This window comes from Salvelinus alpinus, chromosome 11 (genome assembly GCF_045679555.1).
Source record: "Salvelinus alpinus chromosome 11, SLU_Salpinus.1, whole genome shotgun sequence".
Taxonomy (NCBI): Eukaryota; Metazoa; Chordata; class Actinopteri; order Salmoniformes; family Salmonidae; genus Salvelinus; species Salvelinus alpinus.
The window spans coordinates 53326376-53350214 of record NC_092096.1 but is presented as its reverse complement, the minus strand read 5'-3'; the positions used below and the strand labels follow the sequence as shown (position 1 = coordinate 53350214).

General features: G+C 43.0%; 1 protein-coding gene and 1 non-coding gene across 4 annotated transcripts in view; both read left to right on the top strand.

Moving 5' to 3' along the window:
- shtn2 (shootin 2) overlaps nt 1-23056 on the top strand; it is a 37506-nt gene extending 14450 nt beyond the window's left edge. For 2 of the 3 annotated variants that reach the window (XM_071333527.1, XM_071333526.1), the window contains exons 2-17: nt 5753-5802; nt 5976-6036; nt 6447-6541; nt 6816-6996; nt 7325-7422; nt 7533-7614; nt 7717-7811; nt 9453-9599; nt 11600-11753; nt 11955-12093; nt 12311-12369; nt 20785-20882; nt 21005-21034; nt 21137-21190; nt 21535-21709; nt 22210-23056. In XM_071333527.1, coding sequence (XP_071189628.1) covers nt 6027-6036; nt 6447-6541; nt 6816-6996; nt 7325-7422; nt 7533-7614; nt 7717-7811; nt 9453-9599; nt 11600-11753; nt 11955-12093; nt 12311-12369; nt 20785-20882; nt 21005-21034; nt 21137-21190; nt 21535-21709; nt 22210-22361 — 1569 coding nt within the window. In that variant the 5' untranslated portion in view covers nt 5753-5802; nt 5976-6026 and the 3' untranslated portion in view covers nt 22362-23056. Of the gene's footprint in view, nt 1-4546; nt 4862-5752; nt 5803-5975; nt 6037-6446; nt 6542-6815; nt 6997-7324; nt 7423-7532; nt 7615-7716; nt 7812-9452; nt 9600-11599; nt 11754-11954; nt 12094-12310; nt 12370-20784; nt 20883-21004; nt 21035-21136; nt 21191-21534; nt 21710-22209 lie in introns of those variants that run through there. The other variant, XM_071333525.1, reaches the window with a different exon arrangement.
- On the top strand, nt 1426-1508 carry trnal-cag (transfer RNA leucine (anticodon CAG)). The gene has a single exon. It is a non-coding gene; the product is annotated as a tRNA-Leu (tRNA).
- Nucleotides 23057-23839: the final 783 nt, after the last annotated feature.

Below are 23839 nucleotides of genomic sequence, written 5' to 3'. Positions count from 1 at the left end.
CACATTAAGCATCTCCAATCCAAAATTAAATCTAGAATCGGCTTCCTATATCGCAACAAAGCATCCTTCACTCATGCTGCCAAACATACCCTCGTAAAACTGACCATCCTACTGATCCTCGACTTCAGTGATATCATCTATAAAATAGCCTCCAACACTCTACTCAACAAACTGGATGCAGTCTATCACAGTGCCATCCGTTTTGTCACCAAAGCCCCATATACTACCCACCATTGCGACCTGTACGCTCTCGTTGGTTGGCCCTCGCTTCATACTCGTCGCCAAACCCACTGGCTACAGGTTATCTACAAGTCTCTGCTAAGTAAAGCCCCGCCTTATCTCAGCTCAATGGTCACCATAGCAGCACCCACTCGTAGCACGTGCTCCAGCAGGTATATCTCACTGGTCACCCCCAAAGCCAATTCCTCCTTTGGTCGTCTTTCCTTCCAGTTCTCTGCTGCCAATGACTGGAACGAACTATAAAAATCTCTGAAGCTGGAAACACTTATCTCCCTCACTAGCTTTAAGCACCAGCTGTCAGAGCAGCTCACAGATTACTGCACCTGTACATAGCCCATCTATAATTTAGCCCAAACAACTACCTCTTCCCCTACTGTATTTATTTATTTTGCTTCTTTGCACCCCATTATTTCTACTTCTACTTTGCACATTCTTCCACTGCAAATCTACCATTCCAGTGTTTTACTTGCTACATTGTATTTACCTCGCCACCATGGCCTTTTTTGCCTTTACCTCCCTTATCTCACCTCATTTGCTCACATTGTATATAGACTTATCTTCCTGCTGTATTATTGACTGTATGTTTTGTTTATTCCATGTGTAACTCTGTGTTGTTGTATGCGTCGAATTGCTATGCTTTATCTTGGCCAGGTCGCAGCTGCAAATGAGAACTTGTTCTCAACTAGCCTACCTGGTTAAATAAAGGTGAAATAAAATAATAAAAGTCCATATGGCATCCAATGAGTGAGGTCAAAAACAAGACATGGTAGGCCTGTTATTAAAAATAGAAAATGTTGGCCTATAATAAAAATAGAACATGAAAATGGGTTCATTTTCAGTGTCCTACGCATCATCCCTGAGCCATAGGCTACATCAATGACTTATTATAATAACAATATTATCTTGTATATTATTAACTAAATATTTATCCATCGTAGCACGTTTTTATTCTAGTCCAGTAGTAACATATCTCATTCCATTGAAGTCGGTTCTGAAATCGCCAGATAGACCCCAGTGTTGATTCCCAACGTAAACATTTCTAGCAGAGACAGTCGCTAATGTATGTTTTGCAATATAATGCCAATGTTCAGACTCTCAAAAGGATGTACGTGTTAAACGTTAAACGTGTTAAAACACGTGCTGATCAAAAGGTATTATATTAGCAAAAGTTTCAAAGATCTGTGTGTCAGGATGGCCGAGCGGTCTAAGGCGCTGCGTTCAGGTCGCAGTCTCCCCTGGAGGCGTGGGTTCAAATCCCACTTCTGACAATACGTTTTGCGCAAATTCTGAGAAAAGAAATCGAATGATAATGCTAATTTCTCGTATTTTTAACCTCTATTCGTTTCATTGCACAACATTTATTCGTGTTACATAATCAACATAAAGATGAGAAATCAATGAAGTTCAGAATTAGAATTAATTCATATTTTGTCTTGTGCAATAACTATTGCAATAATTGGTGGAGGCCAATATCTTCACCAGGCTGTCTGAATAAATGTTTGTATAGTTATTAATCTTATAATTCGTTTATTTGAACATTTTGATGTAAAAAAGTATTTTCCTATATATATATTCTTCATGTTTCAATAAACAAATATGTATAAATAAATAATTATACAAGTAACAAAAAACATCTGAAAGCAGCAACAACATGTATATTTATTTTGCAGGAATCAATGTAAATAGAGTCTTATTTCGTATGCAAAAGTGTCAGATGAGTTGGTCGAATAGCCTAATTGTAAAACTAAACCATTTTATGGAACTTCTAGAAATTGGCCATGGACAACCTCTAACAATTGTTATAATGGCATGCCTTTCATCAACTACAAAGGTGTAGAACCATGAATAGTTCTGAAATAATTCTGAACATATTTGATCAAAATATTTTCTCCATACTTTCCCCCGATGTGTATACCTTGTGATCCATCCAAAGCGATAACATTTTATTAAAATAATTCCATGTTGGTTAAGGCTTTAAAATAATGAATCGAATGTGTCACAATGGTTTGCTTTGATAAAAGATAGATAATGCTCTAATGCATGGAATCAGTCTTTACAACGATTACGAAACGTACAAATAGGAGCGAAAAAGAACGGTGGATGGGCCAGATTTTTTCCATTGACAATTTTGGCGCACAACAGGTAAGGTGAATGGGCGGTAGGCTAATAGTGACTTTGTGACTATATTCAACTGGGCTAGCCTTTATTTGTGTTAAATGTTACCAACTCATTAGTGATTCAGGAAAAACATCATATAACAGTTTTTAATAACTAGCCTACAGGCAGGTCAACTAAGGTTAGGCCTACACCTCACTAGCTCTCTCCGCCTATTTGTTCCACTTATTTGTTTATGCGCACAGTAGTGCTCCGCAAGTCTTTCACTGGGATAATTTCCACTGCTAATGCCAACAGACAGCGATGATATTATGTGACATTTTCACCTTTATCACCCTTCTGTAATTGACGTAACAAAGTGCCACGTATCCACGGTGACAGACAGATCTAGAAGCCTGGGGGGCCACTTATCCGCGGTGGCCAGGAAGGGTGGAGTCAGTCATAATGCCATCGTGATCAAAATCACATTTATCAAAACCATAAATGTTTGTTATGGATCTAGAAACATATGTGTTAAAACATTTTGGCCCATTTACAATGGTTTATAGTGTAAGACATGAGGTAAACGCATGTTTGATAAATTAAAAGCATGAGTTGTTTCATAGATAGTCAAATTGTTTTTTTCAAAGGTAGCCTATTGGTGTGTCCCACTCCCTCTAGTTTTGTGTTATAGTTGTGCCATGGTTATTGTGGGTCTGTTTGTAAAGTAGTGACGTTCACAATTACGTTTTGTTTCAATGTAGCTACGCTACCCAAACCGCTGCAATCCATTCTCACAAAAAACCTCACAATAAAAACTCTATCGGAGAGAACATAGGCTAAGTGCTGCAGTGTCCCACCATACCCATCTCTCAGGATGACGAATGAGACCATCCAACCAGTTTTAAAGTAGCGCCATGGGTCAGTCTATCAGTACTGGAAAATCATTCTACCGCTGAAAAGTATGACAGAGTCGTCAGTACTGTTCTTTTTGGGTTGATTGTAGCTGAATTCAGTCTTTCCCTTCACGATGCTGGTATTTATTACATGTTGTTTTATTATTAATCCGAACATCAGGGCTAGAACTGAGGTCTCTACCCTTACCAGATATAGGCCTGGTCCCTGTGAAGCTGTATGCTGCTAAAAACAATAATATCCACTCTAGGGATTATGAATAAATAACATGGGGGAGAATAGTCTGAGTAATTGGTTGTGTGTGTTTGTGTGTGTGTGTGTGTGTGTGTTTGTGTGAATAATTGAGGGTTCCTCTTCCCAATCTATGTCATGTCATTTCCAGGATGATTTTAAAAAGTTTTTAATGGCAGATCTCTGTTAAGACTGCAAACAGAGGTCAAGGTTTGTGTCCCAAATAGCACCCTATTCCCTATCTAGTGGACTACTTTTGACCAAAGCCCAATGGGTCATGTTCAAAAGTAGTGCACTACATAGGGAATACGGTGACATTTGGTTCGCACACAATATGTTCCTCTACTGTAATATGAAGATACCAGGAATGGTTTCTCCTGACAGACACACTTTAATTTGACTGTAGATTTACAAAGACAGTGTCCCCGTTAGAGATGTCAACTGGAGTGCACAATTTCTTACTGAGGCTGGGGATACTTCAGGTGTTTAGTGGAAGAAGGTGATCTTTTAAGGACATGCAGAGATGTCATTGATGACAATGTTAGGATGGAAGAATCCAATGTAGTGGTCCTAACCTTAAAGTTTGGACCTGTGTGGCTCAGTTGGTAGAGCACGGTCCTCGCAACACCAAGGTCGTGGGTTCAACCCTCATTGGGCAACCAGAAATGGGGGGGAAAATGTATGTACTCACCACTTTAAGTTGCTTTGGATAAGAGCGTCTGCGATATAAGGGTTTCTTGGTCTAGGTCTGGTATTTGCCCTAATACTACAAAGCTGCTTCAAATAATCAAAGCTTGATGATGAGTTGGTTATTTGAATCAGCTGTGTAGCGCTAGGGCAAAAACCAAAAACGTACATTCGGGAGGGAGGGGCCAGGACGGAGTTTGGGAAACCCTGTGGTAAATTACTAAAATATGCACAATTATAGTTTTTTCACTACTGGTATGAGTATGTGTAAACAACTCCCCATCTTGTATCACTTCAAGTCAAGACTTTCGGTTCCCTTTCCTACACACTGGGGTGTGTGTGTTTGTGGGAATGTGTGTGCTGGTCAAAGGCGGAGTAAGATCCTGAGTCAGAACAGAACAAGGAGACTGTTGTCAGGGAGTCAGAGAACCAGAGGCTATAGAACCAGAGGCTATAGAGCCATAAGCTATAGAACCAGAGGCTATAGAACCAGAGGCTATATAATCAGAGGCTATAGAACCAGAGGCTATAGAACCAGAAGCTATAGAACCATATGCTATAGAACCATATGCTATAGAACCAGAGGGTATAGAACCAAAGACTATAGAACCACAGGCTATAGAACCAGAGGCGAAAGAACCGGAGGCTAGCTGGGTAATCATGTCGTTCCAAGGGGAAAACAGCACTGCCGCAGGTGAGACTGTCAACGATTCAGGGGTATTATTAAATTGGTATATCAACTGGTCCAAATTCCATACCTTACTTTTGCTTTTGTTGTTTGAAATTAGGTCTGCACTTGGAGGGTAAATGAATGTGGTAGTGAGAAAGTTGCCATGGACTTATTTAGACAAATACTTAAGTGACTATCTGATATTTCATGTGAATTATGTAAATATTTCTGATATCCCTAACCTTTTTGCTTGATGACGACAAAGCCTATCCATTATTGCAGGTACTGTATATGGCTAATGCGCAGGCCAGTCCCATAAACTACTGTATAGCCTATGTTCCATTTCAATGTTTTGCATAAAAGTAGCATGTTAATAATGCTTCCATTATTTATAATCCTGGGTGGTTATGCGAAAGGCATGGTTCAGATCCCTGTTCAAAGTGAGACTTCCGGAATCTCTTCCTGTATTCTCACAGAAGGTGGAGCTTCCTCTTTTAGGGTCTGTGAAGTACTACAGAAGTAAAATCTTAATTTGATCACCCTTTGCAGGAGAACTCTCCTGCAATGCAGGAAATGTTAAACTTGTAATGTATTTGAGGTTTTAAAAGGCTTCTGACGTTTGTAATTTCCACTTTGAAATTTCAGACTTGATTTTCCCATATGAAAACTGTATCAAGCCATACTAAAATGTCCATTCATTTTAATCCACATAATAATTCACATTTCCTGATGCTGCAGAATTATTTTACTGCTGTAGCAAACTGGCTCAAATTATGATCCTACATCTGTAGTGAAAACCTGACTCATTTGGATTCTAATGTCTTTCTTCCTCATTTATTAACCACTTATTCATGATTCAGAGCTGTGATAACTGTACATTTTGCTTCTGGAATGACTTTTTCTCAATTTTCTCAGCTTCCGGTGGAGAAAGCAGTTGCTCCTCTGAAGATGAAGGAGATATTCAGGTATCTTCAATAGCATCTGTGATGCCCTAGTGTTCCTCGATTGAACCCCCCCCCATGATCTTATACTAATAACTCCAAGTACGTTGTTTATTTACTTTCATATGCAATAAAAAGTAAGTAAGATGTGACTGATTTCTCTGTTTGTGTTTCTGTTTGTTTGATCTGTCCTGTAGTGTGAGATTCTGGAAAAGCAGAGGGATGAGGCCAGTCAGAAGCTGTCTGAGATGGAGGAAGGTGAGCTGCACCAATCAACATCCTTGATTACATGGTGGGAGCTCAGCTTTCCAATGAAGCTTCCGTAATGAGAATAAATGCGCACGCATTGTAGGAGTCTATTCATCCAGCAGCGTCATGTCAGCTCTCTCTCTCTCTCTCTCTCTCTCTCTCTCTCTCTCTCTCTCTCTGCTATCACACACACAATTCATCTTGTGGTTTCTAAACCTCTCTCTCTCTCTCCACACACTCCCGTTGTCTCTCTCTCTCTCTCTCTCTCTCTCTCTCTCTCTCTCCCCACACACTCCCGTTGTCTCTCTCTCTCTCTCTCTCTCTCTCTCTCTCCCCACACACTCCCGTGTCTCTCTCTCTCTCTCTCTCTCTCTCGCTCCCCACACACTCCCGTTGTCTCTCTCCCTCTCTCTCCTCAGTATCCTCTCAGCTGTTGAAGGAGATGGATGTTCTAGAGATGCAGTTCCAGATTGAACGCTCCTGCAGGGAGAGTGCAGAGGCCCTCGCTGTCAAGGTGGGTTGTATTATGGTTACTGTAGTTCATCATGCGACAGCGTTGGAACTCCAAAGAATGTTTCAGTGATGTCATCCACTAAACCAGTCAGTGTCCCACTTGGGTGTGCAAGTTTTGTGCCAGCCCAGTACTAACACAGACAAGTCAGCTAATGATTAACGGCTCGATGATTAGTTCATAAGTTTAATCACTACTAGGCGGGAACAAAAGCCCGCACGCCCTGTGGAATAAAGAACACTGCTCTTATCAGATATCTTTCTCCTTGAACACAAAGGTGACCAAAGAGAACAAGGTTCTGAAGAGGAGAAGCCAGGCTCTGCTGCCACTCCTCCCTAAGCTTCCTGAAAACATGGCCACCGTGACCTTTGACCTGGAGTCTGACCAGGGGGTCGACCCCAACCCTGAGGGGGACAGCGGTGAGGAGGCTGTGCTGCAAGAACAGGCACAGATCAGAGGTATAGAGACAGTCTGAGATCCACCATACACAACAACTACCATCCTGAACACATACTGTATAATGTATGAACATGAGTGAGAGATAGCAGTATCACAAGGCAATGGAATTGAGATTTGAGAGGATTGTTTTTGTACTTTTACCCGACCGACCAAGAAAATGTAAAGAGATATAAGATACCTGCTCATCTTCCTCTCTCACATTTTACTTTCTCTCTCTCCCCCCTCCCTCTCTCTCCCCCTTTCTCGCTCTCTCTCCCCCACCCACCCACCCACCCACCCACCCTCCCACCCTCTCTCTCTCTCTCTCTCTCACTCCATCATGGTCAGAGCTGCAGGCCTCAGTGGAACAGCTGCTGGGGGAGAAGATGCAGTTGTGTGAGCAGGTCAATTCACTGAAGAGAGAGCAGAGCCAGCTCGAAGAACAGGTAGCTAGCAATGTGTGTGTGTGTGTGTGTGTGTGTGTGTGTGTGTGTGTGTACTAAGTCAAACTTTATAAGTATTTATTGTTTCCTACTCTTCTACATGTTCCACTCAGTTAGCCCTAGACATTGGGGAGAAAGAGGCTATACTGAAGAAACTGTCCAAGCAGAACAAGAACATGAATAAGATGAAGAGAGGTGAGACCCCACTCAGACACATATCAGTGTTCCTCATGGTATACGCTCTATTCACCTCATGCCAAAGTCACGTTCAATGTTTTATTGTATGTGGGTCCATAGTATCCCAGCTAGTGACAGAGGAGTTCACAGAGATCAGTCAGAAACTGGAGCTGGAACAGGGCCTCAGACAGCACGCAGAGGTCTTCGCTCACCAGGTACACAACCCTGTGTTTCTGTTTGTGTATTTCTGTGCGTTTTGTGTACACGCGTATGTGTTTCTGTTTTCTCAGTGTGTGTGTGTGTGCGTGCGAGTGTGCACCCATCTCACACTCCTATAGGTGGCATGCCATAGGAAGACAAGGAGCAGCAGTGGCCTCAACCAGGGCCCAGGGGCAGTCCTAGTGAATGGAGGAGCATTGGACCGAGGGAGGGCAGGGCTACTTCCTCACTTCCTCATTCAGACACTCACTTCCTCATTCAGACCGGGGGCATATTGTGGGGCGCGCGGGGAGGGGGATGGGGTAGATACACCCATTCAATCTGTATTCATAAAAGAGGACAAATTAGCCAAACAAATACAAAGAGGTGTGAGAAGGGAGGGACACAGGCACACACACACACACACACACACACACACACACACACACACACACACACACACACACACACACACACACACACACACACACACACACACACACACACACACTCACACACTCACACACTCACACACACACACACAGCTCACGTTTCCCCCAGCTGGCCCTGTTGTAAACAAAGGCGGCTATCTTTTCCTTCTTTTTTTACGGGCGTCTAGGAGGACAACAAAAGTAGTCTCCCCTCTTAGAGCCCCCCCCCCCCCCCGCTTTATAATGAGCACCCATCACGGCGGCAGTTTGAGAACGGGGACTATAGCTTTAAACACATCCCAGTCTTTAGCTTGACACTTTACATTGAAAGCTGGCAATTGTCGCCTTTGTGCACGCTGTTTGCTATTTACCAGACAGGCACATAATGGGACGCCTCGCAGGGATCCTTACCTGTGAAAAGGACCCCTACTGTTCTGAGACAACCACACAACTCAGCCCCCTTTACTCTTAATGCAATGCGAAGCATTATTTGTTTGATGGTGTGTGTGTGCGTGTGTGTGTGTATGAAGCCTCTATTTGTCTACTTTCACATGTTTTGAAAACACACTCCCCATTCATAGGTCTTCTCTCTCCGCATGTGTCGTGCTGCATAATAATGATGTGGGCCTCAAATAGGAAATAACTTAGCTAAGCTTGTGTGTGTGTGTCTGTGTGTGGAAACCAGCAGCCCTTTTCCTTGTCAAACAGCACTCCCTACTTGGTCCCTATCTGTGTGAAAGTAGCCTTGTGCTATAGGGACTTTAGAGTGCTTACACCAGGGTAATTGGGAGTAAATATGTTAACTGTAATGATGATGTGTCGTCAAACACACAGATGACTGCTGTCGCTACACCTTCACTGTGTTCGACCTCATGGGAGCCAAAAGTGAAAGTGACTCACTGACTTTCAATTCCTAAACTCACTGTCTCTGACTATTTTGTTAAACCTAGTTTCACTATCATTTGACCATTTACAGCTTCATATTACAGCTTTATCTATGCTGCTGGAAGAGAATTTGGCATCATTCTGTATGGGATTCCATATTCATTTAATTTGACTTCATACCGCCCCTTTCCACTAGTCATACCTCTGATGACCGTATGCTGGTCATAACTCTTGTACAGTCCAAAACAAAATATGAAAAAGCAAATGAATGATTGACAATTGATTGATTGATTGATTAATTGACTGACTGATTGATTGATGGATTGATTGACTGACTGGCAGGTGTTGGTGAAGCAGAAGGAGACCCAGAGACAGAGCATGGTGCTGCAGCAGAGTCCAGAGACCAGTCTCCAGCTCCAACATGCTCTGGAACAGGTGGCCCACATCAGCAGTACCCTACAGGACATACAGCGCTACTACCGAAACCAGGTAGATGGGGGTTGTGTGTGTGTGTGTGTGTGAGTGAGAGTGTGTGTGTGTGTGTGTGTGTGTGTGTGTGTGTGTGTGTGTGTGTGTGTGTGTGTGTGTGTGTGTGTGTGTGTGTGTGTGTGTGTGTGTGTGTGTGTGAGAGTGAGAGTGAGAGTGTGAGAGTGAGAGTGAGAGTGTGTGTGAGAGAGTGAGAGTGTGTGTGAGAGAGTGAGAGAGAGTGAGTGAGAGTGAGAGTGAGAGTGAGAGTGAGAGTGAGAGTGTGTGTGTGTGTGTGTGTGTGTGTGTGTGTGTGTGTGTGTGTGTGTGTGTGTGTGTGTGTGTGTGTGTGTGTGTGAGTGAGTGAGTGAGTGAGAGAGAGACAATGTTTGAGTCTCTTTGAAACTACAGTATATTAGGCCTCCTGCGTGGCGCAGTGGTCTAAGGCACTGCATTGCAGTGTCACTACAGCCTGGGGTTTGATCACAACCGGCCGTGACCGCGAGTCCCATAAGGCGGCGCACAATTGGCCCAGCGTCATCCGGGTTTGGCCGGGGGGGGCTTTACTTGGCTCATCGCGCTCTAGTGACTCCTTGCTCCTGCAGGCTGACTTCAGTTGAATGGTGTTTCCTCTGACACATTGATGTGGCTGGCTTCCGGGTTAAGCCATGTTTCGGGGGATGCATGACTTGACCTTCGCCTCTCCTGAGCCTGTTGGGAGGTTGCAGCGATGAGACAAGATTGTAATCACAAAATGGGGAGAAAAGGGGGGTAAAAAAAAGAAACTACAGTATATTTGTTGGCATATAATACCTGAGTAATGCATCTGAATAGGTTACATTTAAATGTATAGGTCTAGGCCTCCCGAGTGGCACAGCGGTCTAAGGCACTGCATCAAAGTGCTTGAGGTGTCACTACAGACTCGGGTTCGATCCTAGCCGGCTGTGACTGGGAGACCCATGAGGTGGCGCACAATTGGCCCAGCATTGTCTGGGTTAGGGGTGGGATTTCCTTGTCCCATTGCGCTCTAGCGACTCCTTATGGTGGGCCAGGCGCCTGCAAGCTGACTTCAGTTGCCAGCTGGACAGTGTTTCCTCTTACACATTGGTGCGGCTGGCTTCCAGGTTAATCGAGCAGTGTGTCAAGAAGCAGTGCGGCTTGGCAGAGTCGTGTTTCAGAGGACGCATGGCTCTTGACCTTTGTGGTGGAATTATTGTAATCAAAAGGAGTCACTTTTAAGATTTCTTCAAAACAATCAAACTTCATTATTTAATTACTGCAGTAATGGAGCTGGTCGGTAATCACCCCTGGAGGTGATCAATGAGGACTCAAAGAGCTGGTTTGAGCCACAGCATTTTATAGCAAAGTCCATCCTCCTTCAGTCTACACGACACACAACAGATGTATGGAATGGGTCACAAGGTTAAGATTTTTTTTTTAATTAAAACATTTATTTTACCTTTATTTAACTAGGCAAATGAGTTAAGAACACATTCTTATTTTCAATGACGGCCTCGGAACAGTGGGTTAACTGCCTGTTCAGGGGCAGAACGACAGATTTGTACCTTGTATGAAGGATACTTATCATTCACAGCAGACAGTCTCTGCTGTAAAAACATGAGAACTCATTGTGTAGAGACCAGTGTCTGGCCCCCCAACTCCATACTGGAGCCATCTCTCCCTGGTACCGTATAGAACAGAAACATTAACTCATGCTCTGGAATGCGGTATCCCCAAAGACATTGTAAATCTTCCAGAGGCCCATCCTCAGTAGAACACGCATAGATGAGCGTTCTAACAACCCCTTATTCTGTTGCATAAAACAACCATTTGATGCAATAACAGCATTATAACATAATCATGTAATTTCCACCATACCTTCACCTTTCCCGAGTCCATAGGGGAGTTGCAGCGATGGGACAAAACTGTAACTACCAATTGCGGAGAAAAAGGGGTAAAAGTACAACAAAACCCCCAAAAAAGTCAGTAAGTCTAATACATGTCGCTGTACATGACTATCAAAGGTGAAACCGACCCAGTCTGCCCTGGAAGAGAGCAGTGTTCTATCTGAGCTGCAATGTGTCAGAGGCCAACTGGAGAGCAGTGAGGAGGAGAGGAGGACCATGGACACCCAGCTCAGGGAGGCTCAGAACACTCTCACCCAGCTTCAGGGGGAAGGTACATTTACAGATGTAGTTTGGTCACAGTGAGCATAGGACACTGATGTACAATTCAAAGAATAAATTACAAAAAACAACACTATAACCGTTTGGAGTTGAATTTCTCTTTGCCCCATTTTCAATATTCAAACAAATGCTATTTTACGGTATTCAAATATGACACACTGTTGTGGTTGATGGTACTTTCTCTTTTTTTTAGTGAAACAGCTCGAGGATAGGCTGAAAGACGCAGAGAAAGACCTGGTTTCAGAGAAGGACAACTCAACCCCTGCACTTCCTCCTCCACTACCTCCTCCTCCACCACCCCTACCCCCACCTCCCTCGAGTACTGCTGTTGAGTAGGTATTCTATATACTATAAATACATAACCACTATATTAGCTGGTAGAGGTATCCTATTTCAAACATCTTGAACTTACATTGAAAATGAAAACTTGTTGACCTTTGTTACATAGCAAGGTGATGGTAGTACCCATAGGTACATTTGATTAAAGAATTTAGTTAATTTGATTAAACAAACGACTTCTGCAACACTTTCTCTTCTTCCTTTCTTCAGTCCCTTAGTCGTCCTTCGCAACAAGAGGAAGGAGTCAGTCAACAACATTGATAAGAATAGTGAGTGTTCTTACCAGGTTATGATTACGCATTTCCACCCTCTTCGGAGGACAAAAATAAACTTTGTTATTATAGCTTTTTCTTCTGTTGTTACATGTACATTCTACACCCATTTTACATACATGGCACATGTTTTTTGTTGTTGCAGTAGTTACTGTCGTGACTTTACTTTCATTAATTTGATGACTGTTATTTATTTAATTCACTAACTATGTTTAATTGTTACCCCATTAAATTAATCTTGTAACAATTAACTAATAAAAATTTGGGGCACCACGGAAGAAGTTGTTTAGAGAGTTACCATCTCCCAAATTAAACTCTATGAGGTCTTTACCTATAACGTTAATAAACAGTCATCTTATTAATTATTACCTCTTATCAAATACTCATTCTGAACGATCGTAACCTTCTTGGATCTGCAAAAAAAAACAGCCTTGCGCATTATTCAGTACTACACAAATTGGTTTAATAATTTATTTACTAGCTAACTAAATAATAACACAGAATACACACACACACTTACATGAGACAAAGGTCCCTAGTTGACTGACAAGATATGACAGCTTGTTACAACATAGATGGAGAGGGGGGAGAGAGAGAAAAAGGACACTTATTGTACAGTCAAGGACTGTCTTCACATTAATCATATATCTTGCACACGAACCACCGCCCGTTTGGAATAAGAAATCATGAATGTATTTACGTGTGAAATGCCTTCGTTCGTCGTTTATCTCGGTCGGAACCAAACCTTCTCTGAAAGTTGTTGGCCTTCCAGCTATATGGCTCTGATTGTCCAAAAGGGATCTCCCCTCCCCTTTCCCGTTTTCGACTGTTGTTCACTCTGGACGATAACCAGCCATGTCGACGGTTCCCATTGGTGATGAACGTAGTAGGATAGTCTCACTTAGATTAGCCTTTCTCGATATCTGTCTTAAGACAGCTAATCAGCTGTACCAGGGATTGTCTGAGGTGAGCTTCTCGACTCTCCCTCCTCGTGTTGGTATTCAGGATTCGGACCACGACGGACATGAGCTGCAACTCTTCGTCTCTCTGGTCCAAAAGGAAGGTGAGTTAATTTCTTCACCTCCTGTTGAGGTTCAAAGAGTCAACCATTCCAAACGTGCAGCTCTCCACCTCACGTTTCCTGGTCTAAAGGTTGATTCCTCTTTCAAGCCTTTATGCACTCTTAGTAAAAATGGGCGTTCCGTCATTCTGACAAGCTCTCTGACCTCACTCGGGGCGTGGCTACTTAATGTGCAAAGGATATCAAAAACGATTATCTCATTAGAAAACTAAAATCACATTCCTATCTTAACACAAATACCTTCATCACGTTCATATTGTGTTCACAACATATTGGATGAAAATGTAATAACATTACAAAATGAAAAACAATATGACATTCGTTTTCCATAGTTCCCCACTGACCATTTCCCACATTGTTATGTTAGAAATATTGTTCCATTATCACTTTTTGGATGTTAGAGTTTTGGGCGGGCAAAACTGTCTGTGAACAAAGACATTCCTTTGGTTGATACTAAAGAACAAGAAGGAGAGTCTCCCTCTCTTGTAATTTACGACCGAGTGTGAACGGTCAACGATCCAGCAGCTCCCCCTTTCCCCTCTGTGGGAGAGAGAGAGGCCTGGTTACTGTCACAATCTCGTCAGTCTGATCTGACCCATTCTGATCCTCACAGGACAGTCATGACATTACATAGCAAGAATAAAGTAATTGGATATTTCTATATACTGTACATTGCATCTAGATAGATAGATAGTACTAGTAAACGCATAGCATCTACAGATTGGAAGTTAAAGATACATGTTTTTACTACAAATATTATTATATTGTTGATTGCTTGACAATGGTTTTCCAAATCTCCCAACAGTGCTATTTGTAGGGTTACTTTTAGATAAATGATTCGATTTTTCAGACATTCCTGAACCTGTGACCAGATATTTAATGATTCTGTCTCTTCATAGCAAAATTTGCAGAGCTAAGTTGGTTGTATGCCCCTGTAAGGCCTGGGTGTCGGAGTGTGGAGTCAACACGCAGGAAACAGCAGGTGCCAAATACAAAATGTTCTTTAATGAACACGGACCATCTAGTCCACCCTATTAACACACTGGGTGTACTATCTAACCAACCCCAGGCACGGGGAAAAGGAACACAGTCCAGAAAACACGTAGCACACAATCAACACCACTACTTACAAGCAAACAATCCCCCACAAAGAAACGTGCGGGCCGGCTGACTAATAAGCCCAACTAATTAACCCTAATACACCACAGGTGCACCCAATAACCACATAGGGAGGGGGAGAAAAAGATCAGTGGCAGCTAATAGGCCGGTGACGACGACCGCCGAACGCCACCCGCACGGGAAGGAGAGCCTGCCTCGGTCGAAGTCGTGACAGCCCCATAACATTATTTTTGTGGCAAGAATTGTGTATAATCATTTATAATCATCATGAAAAACCTCTACATTTTCAATCAACTTTATTCTAAAAAAGATTTTTTTTAAATTCCCCTCATCAATCTACCTACCCCATAATGATAAGGTAAAAACAGGTTTGTAGAAATTCTTCCAAATCTATTAAAAATAAAAAACTGAAATATCACATTTACAAAAGTATTTGGGCAGTTTCTCCCATTCCTCTCTACAGATCCTCAAGCTCTGTCAGGTTGGATGGGGAGCGTCGCTGCACAGCTATTTTCAGGTCTCTCCAAGGATGTTTGATCGGGTTCAAGTCCGAGCCCTGGCTGGGCCACTCAAGGACATTTAGAGACTTGTCCCGAATCCACTCCTGCATTGTCAAGGCTGTGTGCTTAGAGTCGTTGTCCTGTTGGAAGGTGAACATAGGCCCCAGTCTGAGGTTCTGAGCTCTCTTGAGCAGGTATTCATCAAGGATCTCTCTGTACTTGGCTCTGTTCATCTTTGCCTCAATTTTGACTAGTCTCCCAGTCCCTGCCGCTGAAAAACATCCCCACAGCATGATGCTGCCACCACCATGCTTCACTTTAGGGATGGTGCCAGGTTTCCTCCACACGGAAGGTTCTCCCATTTCCACAGAGGAACTCTGGAGCTCTGTCAGAGTGACCATCGGGTTCTTGGTCACCTCCCGGACAAAGGCCCTTTTCCCCCGATTGCTCAGTTTGGCCAGCGGCCAGCTCTAGGAAGAGTCTTGGTGGTTCCAAACTTCTTCCATTTAAGTATGATGGAGGCACTGTTCTTGGGGATCTTCAATGCTGCAGAAGTGTTTTGGTACACTTCCTCAGATCTGTGCCTCGACACAATCCTGTCTCGGAGCTCTATGGACAATACCTTCGACCTCATGGCTTGGTTTTTGCTCTGAGATGCACTGTCAACTGTGGGACCTTATACAGACAGGTGTGTGCCTTTCCAAATCATGTCCAATCAATTGATTTTACCACAAGTGGACTCCAATCAAGTTGTAGAAACATCTCACGGATGATCAATGGAAACAGGATGCACCTGAGCTCAGTTTCGAGTCTCATAGCAAAGGGTCTAAATGCTTATGTAAATAAGGTATTTCTGTTTTTTTCTTTGTCATTATGGGGTATTGTGTGCAGATTGATGAGGCAAAAGGGAAGTTGTCTGAATACTTTCCGAATGCACAGTATTTAGACCATAGACATGAATTGGCCAAATATATTTATCGTCCAATAGCATATTTAAAATGATCCACCTTCCTTTCGGATCTGTTTTGACAGTTTGTACATTCGGCTCAAAATTGTTATTAATTAATATCATCACCACTTTTGAGTTTCTTTTCCCATGACAGAAATATAAATCTCCGTCCCAGTCCTTTACCCATACAACCTCATCTGTAATTGTAGAGTGAGTTTCCTGTAAACAGTAGATATTATATTCCTTTCTTTTAAGCCAGGTAAAGACTGGTCGTCTTTTTTTATAATCTGCTAAGCCATTATACTTATTTCACACCTTACCATAATGAGATACAAGTTAAATTATACTTAATATATGCCTGTAAATTTACTACCAAAAAGCACCATTATGATCTAGCTGCTAGACACCCTGAATCTTTCCATACTTACCAATACTACCAGAATCAATGTCTGACATCTATCCATGTAGCCGTACCATAATATATCCGCTGCTAAACATACTGCAGCTGAAACTAACTCTAAGTAAACCTCCAATTGTCTTCCAATATCCCTCCCGTGAAAGCCTCCCTCATCCCAGAAGGGGGTGTTTTCCCTGATACTATCATGCAACCCCCGTACCCGTGACGCGTCTTTAGCGTCCTAAAACACACTTTCAACCGCCGATTGGTGTTGCCCAGGTAAGAAATCGGAACTGTCCCATGAACCTGTTTCAATGCTGCCAACTCTGATGTGCCCAGCCAAAAACCCTATACGCCTATGGAATGACCACGAGAGGAGCATCTTCTTTAGGAATTAGCCACATAACAAAACAAATGGAAAATACATTTGAAATACATTTGTTGTACTGAGGACAATAAGACCTAAAACAATTGGCAAATACCCAGACAACAGCAAAACATAGAACATAATACTAATGATAGTAATAAATAATTATATCATCCTTATCACTGTCATCATAAATAAAAAATAATAATCAACTACACATTACTTACGTATGACTACTTTAACAATAAACAGTATGTGCTCAGGATATGTATTTTTCGTAGCTGTCTATTTACCGCCACAAACCGATGCTGACACTAAGACTGCACTCAACAAGCTGTATGGGGTCATAAGCAAACAAGAAAATGTTCATCAAGATGCGGCGCTCCTATTGGCAGATGATTTTAATGCAGGAAAACTGAAATCCGTCTTACCTCATTTCTACCAGCATGTCACCTGTGCAACTAGAGGGATAAAAACTCTAGACCACCTTTACTACACACACAGAGACTCATACAAAGCTTTACCCTGCCCTACATTTGGCAAATCGGATCATAACTCTATTCACCTGATTCCTGCTTACAAGCAAAAACTCAAACAGGAAATACCAGTGACGCGCTCAATATAGAAGTGGTCCGATGAAGTGGATGCTAAGCTACAGGACTGTTTTGCTATTACAGACTGGAATATGTTCCGGGATTCATCCGATGATATTGAGGAGTTTACCAAATCAGTCACCGGCTTCATTAATAAGTGCATCGACGACATTGTCCCCACTGTGAACATACGGACATATCCGAACCAGAAACCATGGATCACAGGCAACATCCACACTGAACTAAAGGCTAGAGCTGCCACTTTCAAGGAGCAGGACACTAATCCGGATGCTTATAAGAAATGCTGTTACGCCCTCTGACGAACCACCAAACAGGCAAAGTGTCAGTACAGGACTAAGAAGTCAAAAAAAATTAATAATATGTTATTAGTCACATACACATATTTAGCAGATGTTATTGTGGGTGTAGCAAAATGCTTGTGTTCCTAGCTCCAACAGTGCAGTAGTATCTACAAATTCACAACAATACACCCAAATCTCAAAGTAAAACAATGTAATTAAGAAATATATAAATATTAGGACGAGGAATGTCGGAGTGGCTTGACTAGAATACAGTAGAATACAGTATATACATATGAAATTATTAAAACAGTATGTAAACATTATTAAAGTGACCAGTGATTCCATGTCTATGTACATAGGACTGCAGCCTCTAAGGTGCAGGGTTGAGTAATCGGGTGGCAGTAGGCTAGTGACAGTGTCTAAGTTCAGGGCAGGTTACTGGGTGGAGGCCGGCCAGTGATGGCTATTTAACAGTCTGATGGCCTTGAGATAACTAATCCTACTAGATGGGCTCTGACGCTCGTCGGATGTGGCAGGACTTGCAAACTATCACGAATTCCAAGGGGAAACCTAGCCGAGAGCTGCCCAGTAATGCAAGCCTACCAGACAAGCTGAAGGCCTTCTATGCTCGCTTCGAGGCAAGCAACACTAAACCATGCGTGAGAGCACCAGCTGTTCCCGGACGACTGTATGATCACGCTCTCCGTAGCCAACATTCACAAGGTCGCAGGGCCAGATGTATAACCAAGACCCATACACAGAAAATGCGCTGACCAGCTAGTGTCTTCACTGATATCAACCTCTCTCTGATCCAGTCTGTAATAACTACATGTTTCAAGCAAACCACCATTGTCCCTGTGCCTAAGAACACCAAGGTAACCTGTCTAAATGACTACCGCCCCGTAGCACTCACATCTGTAGCCACGAAATGCTTTGAAAGGCTGGACATGACTCACATCAACACCATCATCCCAGAAACCCAGGACCCACTCCAATTTGCATAACGGCCCAACAGATCCACAGATGACGCAATCTCTATTGCACACCACACTGCCCTTTCCCACCTGAACAAAAGGAACACCTACATGAGAATGCTGTTCATTGACTACAGCACAGCGTTCAACACCATAGTGCCCACCAAGCTCATCACTAAGCTAAGGACCCTGGCACTGAACACCTCCCTCTGCAACTGGATCCTGAACTTCCTGACAGGCCGACCCCATGTGGTGAGGGTAGGCAACAAAACATTCGCCATGCTGACCCTCAACATGGGGGCCCCTCAGGGGTGCGTGCTCAGTCCCCTCTTGAACTCCCTGTTCACCCATGACTGCGTGGCCGTGCACGACTCCAACACCATCATTAAGTTTGCCGACAACACAACGGTGGTAGGCCTGATCACTGACGACAATGAGACACCCTATAGGGAGGAGGTCAGAGACCTGACAGTGTGGTGCCAGGACAACAACCTCTCCGTCAACGTGGGCAAGACAAAGGAGCTTATCGTGGACTACAGGAAACGGAGGGCCGAACACGCCCCATTCACATCGATGGGGCTGTAGAGTGGGTCGAGAGCATCAAGTTCCTCGGTGTCCACATCACTAAGGAGCTATCATGGACCAAACACACCAACACATTTTTGAAGAGGGCACAACAACACCTCTTCTTCCTCGGGAGGCTGAACATATGTGTCATTGGCCCTCAGATCCTCAAAACGTTATTCAGCTGCACCATTGAGAGCATCTTGACTGGTTGCATCACTGCTTGGTATGGCAACTGCTTGGCATCTGACTGCAAGGCGCTACAGAGGGTAGTGCGTTGGCCCAGTACATCACTAGGGCCGAACTCTCTGCCTTCCAGGACCTCTATACCAGAGGATGGTAAAAGAAAATGGTCAAGGACTCCAGCCACCAATGTCATAGAGTGTTTTCTCTGCTACCACATGGCAAGTGGTACCAAGTCTGTGACCAAAAAGCACCAAAACAGATTCTATCCCCAAGCCATAAGAATGCTGAACAGTTAATCAAATGGCTACCCGCACAATTTACATTGACCCCCTCCATAATTTTTTCATTTTATAATTTTTACCCCCTTTTTCTCCCCAATTTCATGATTACAGTCTTGTCTCATCGCTACAACTCCAAAAACGGGCTTGGGAGAGGCGAAGCTCGAGTCATGCGTCCTCCGAATTATGACTCGCCAAGCCACGCTTCTTAACACCCGCTCACTTAACCCGGAAGCCAGCTGCACCAATGTGTCAGAGGATACACCATTCAACTGACAACCGGAGTCAGCCTGCAACAAGGAGTTGCTAGAGCGCGACGAGCCAAGTGAAGTAAAGCCCCCCCGGCTAAACCCTCCCCTAACTCAGACGACGGTGGGCCAATTGTGCCCCACCCTATGGGACTCCCGGTCACGGCCAGTTGTGACACAGCCTGGGATCGAACCCAAGGCTGTTGTGACACCACAACAATGCGATGCAGTGCAGTAGACCGCTGCGCCACAGATATTTCTTTATCTTAATTGTTTTGCACTGACTCTTGCACTGGCTCTACTCACCCACTCACCCATACTACACTGGCACTCCAACACACACACACTACATATGCTCAAACACACAGAACACACACATGCATATTGACGCCACACACACACTCACATATAGACAAACTTTCACACTTCACATACTTGCCTGCTACTCTGTTTATAATATATCCTGATTGCCAAGTCACTTTTACCTCTCCCCACATATACATACTGTATTACCTCAATTACCTCATACCCCTGCATATTAACTCAGTACTGGTACTACTTGTATATAGCCTCGTTATTGTTTTTATTGTGTTACCATTTCCTTTTTTATTTAGCAAATATTTGTCTTACTTTTGAACTCTGCACTGCTGTGTAAGCAATTCACTGTAAAGTCTACACCTGTTGTATTCGGCACATGTGACCAATAAAATTTGATTTGATTTTGATTTGATATTCAAGGCATGTTTAGGAGGTAAATTATGACCCTGGTTCTGATATCAGCAGTTTTATTATTCAACACAGCACAGCACAGCTCAAGTAGCCTATTCATTGTGTTGTGTCCCTTTCTCCAACAGAGCCAGATCCTACTTTGGACATGAAGACCCGAGCGGTGGATGCGATGATGGAGAGGATAAAGAAAGGCATTGTCCTGAGACCCACTCAGAGACCACAGGTAGGGCTAGATAGTGCATGTACAGTATAAATCAATCAATCATCAATCAACCAATCAGTCAATCAATCATGCTATCTACAATTGCAGTGGTGAGACATCTGACATTTTGTCTCCTATTTCAGGTCGGATCAGAAGATGACCGTGCCTGGAGGGTGAGCACTTTTGATACCTTTCTTATTATAATAATTGTTATAAAAGACTATTGATTTATTTAATATTAAAATGCTTTTAATTTATGAATCTTTCAATCACAGGACCAGAGGATTGAGAAGAGAAAGTCAGCCGTGCTGGAGCTGAAAGGAATGCTGGTAAGATGGGATCAGTTAAGAATTGGGAGTCCCATAGGGCAGCGCACAATTGGCCCAGTGTCGTCCGGGCTTTGCCGGTTTAGGCCGTCACTGTAAATAAGAATTTGTTCTTAACTGACTTGCCTAGTTAAATAAAGGTTAAATAAGAATGTCAACAAACATTTATTTTTTTATTTTTTATTAGGGATTTTCAATTCGACAAGAGAAGTGAGTCTAATAGGTCGACGGGATTAATAATGTACCCTGATTGGTTTACTGTACTTTTGAAATCTTATTTTCTTTGACCTGATTGGTTTAACCTCCTCCTCACCTATCCTGCTTGTCTACTGTACTACCTCTACTAGGACACCATAAAGCACCAAGGCCACAGGAGGGCATGGTCACGGAATAGGTTCAGCCGAAATGTGGGGGAGGCAGAGCTACAGATGGTGCTACAGAGAAGGAGACGGGCCATGGGGGATGGACAGGACACCCCCAGCTCCGCCCCCTCCACTGCCATAACCCCTACCAAAATACAAGGTGCAGTAGCATCTCCATCCTTTGCTTTAGGGATTGGGGGACAGTCAGTCAGTTTGGGTTTTTAAGGGTTGCAGTGTTCTGGTTATTGTTTTGTCCACGGGCATTCAATTGATGGTACTACATTAAAAGATGGACTGGCCTGGTCTTGGATGGCTTGAAATGGTTTTAGACCAAAGTTGGTTAAAGAGAAAGATTGATGCAGATGATAACAAACGAGGGACCAGGAGGACACATCATTAGCCTACCCAGGCTACGTTTAGACAAGCATTCCAATTCAGATTTTTATTTTCACTACTTGGTCATTTGACCAATCAGATCAAATCTGAAAAAGATCTGATGTTAAAAGACGTGATCGATCAAAAGACCAATTAGTGGGGGGAAAAACTGAATTGGGCTGGCCTTCTAAACGCAGCCGTAATGATGTTTTTCACTTACCTACATTATTTTAGATTTTTTTTCAATATAGAAAATTGCTTCTATACCATATGTCTTTCCCCCAGGCCCGCAGCTGGGCGGTCCAGCAGCAGGAGCACTTCCCTGGGCAGGAGAGAGTGGCAGCACCCCTGTACTCCGGAGGCTCCAGCAAAACAGAGAGAAGAGGAACTCCCGTATCAGAGAATCAGAACTGATCATCTGCCAGGAGAACATCTGAAAGTTGGGAAAACGGATGACTAGTTTTGGGATACTGTACCACAGTGTTTCCCAAACCTCTCCTTGAGTACCCCCAGCCAGTCCACATATTTGATGTATATGTGGAACCTTTGCCTGTAATAATAATAGTAACTAAAATGTGAGTGGCTTGGGTTCAGGCTTGACCTTAATCTTTGGGTTTTGGGGACCCAAAGGGGTGCACATTTTTATTTTTGCCATAGCAGTACACTCCTGATTGAAATAATCCAAGCCTGATGATGAGTTTATGACTTGAAACTGCTGTGCAGTGCTAGGGAAAACAATTACATTTGGATCACCAAGACCAGGATCAAGAAACACTGGGTTAAGGGTAGTAAGCCAATGGCAAAGACCTTTCTGTGGCAGTAAAAATGTACAAGGATATTCTACTTGTGCTGGGTGTGAGAAATATTTGAATGGCAATATGCCCTTTTTTTAATAACCCATCCATGAATTTCTCTCAATTCACATTCAATGTTGCAACGAGAAAAGCAAAGAGTGAGAAGAATATGGTTCTGCATTGATGCTCTTATCGTGGAATTCTTGGTGCATTATTGTCCTGATGCTCTGAAAACTTGTCTCTTTTTGTATAGGGGTCACTTCACTCTAATACCTGCTATGCTTCAGCTATGTAAAAAAACAACTTAAAAGTGGAAATAATACAATATTTTATTCACATCACGCCTCAGTTGCCATTTGTAAATGGAAAGCACACATGCAGTACCAGTGAATGAAAAATACACATACCACCACCAAATGATTTCTACTGTTTCTTTTGAAGAGTGGAAAGCTACCTTTCCTCTCATTCTACGCTCTGGACCTCCTTGTAGCTAGAGACCTAGCGCCTTAATTAGCTCACACAACAGAGGAATTGTGTCAGCTGCCATTTAGGCACTCCATATACTTGGGTTGCCAAGGTGTTGAGGAGCTAAGAGCACTCAGGTGATCTTAAAGGTCCTCCAGCTTCTGAAAGTGTCTGAAATGGAGGCTGGGTGGATGGCAGCTTTTTGAGTTCACACTTCCACACACCCCTGCTCTTTGTTAAAAGCATTTGAAAAGGATGGGATTACTTCCACACTTTGACTCTGACACCATTTTAGTTTCTGCTGCACGCTGTTCTGTCTTTATATATTTATTTAATTTAGCTCCTTTACTAGAAAGGTCTGCTTTTCACTTTCAGCATACATTTTTCATAGTTTTTTTTGCCCCTCAATCTCAAAGGTGTAGGATTTTAAAATAATGTTGCTACTCCATTCTGTGTGTGTCTCTCTGTGTGTGTGTGTGTGATGAAATCAACAGAAATAAAGTAGCTTATTAATTCTACTACAGTCTCACTATTCTACTGTTATTTCATCATTTACAGCATACCTGGAAGACCAACAGGTAATTGCAGCACATTCATTTCTGATCATCTATTCCAGCTCTAGCTGTAAACTACAGAGCGCAGGCAGCTCCCCCTCT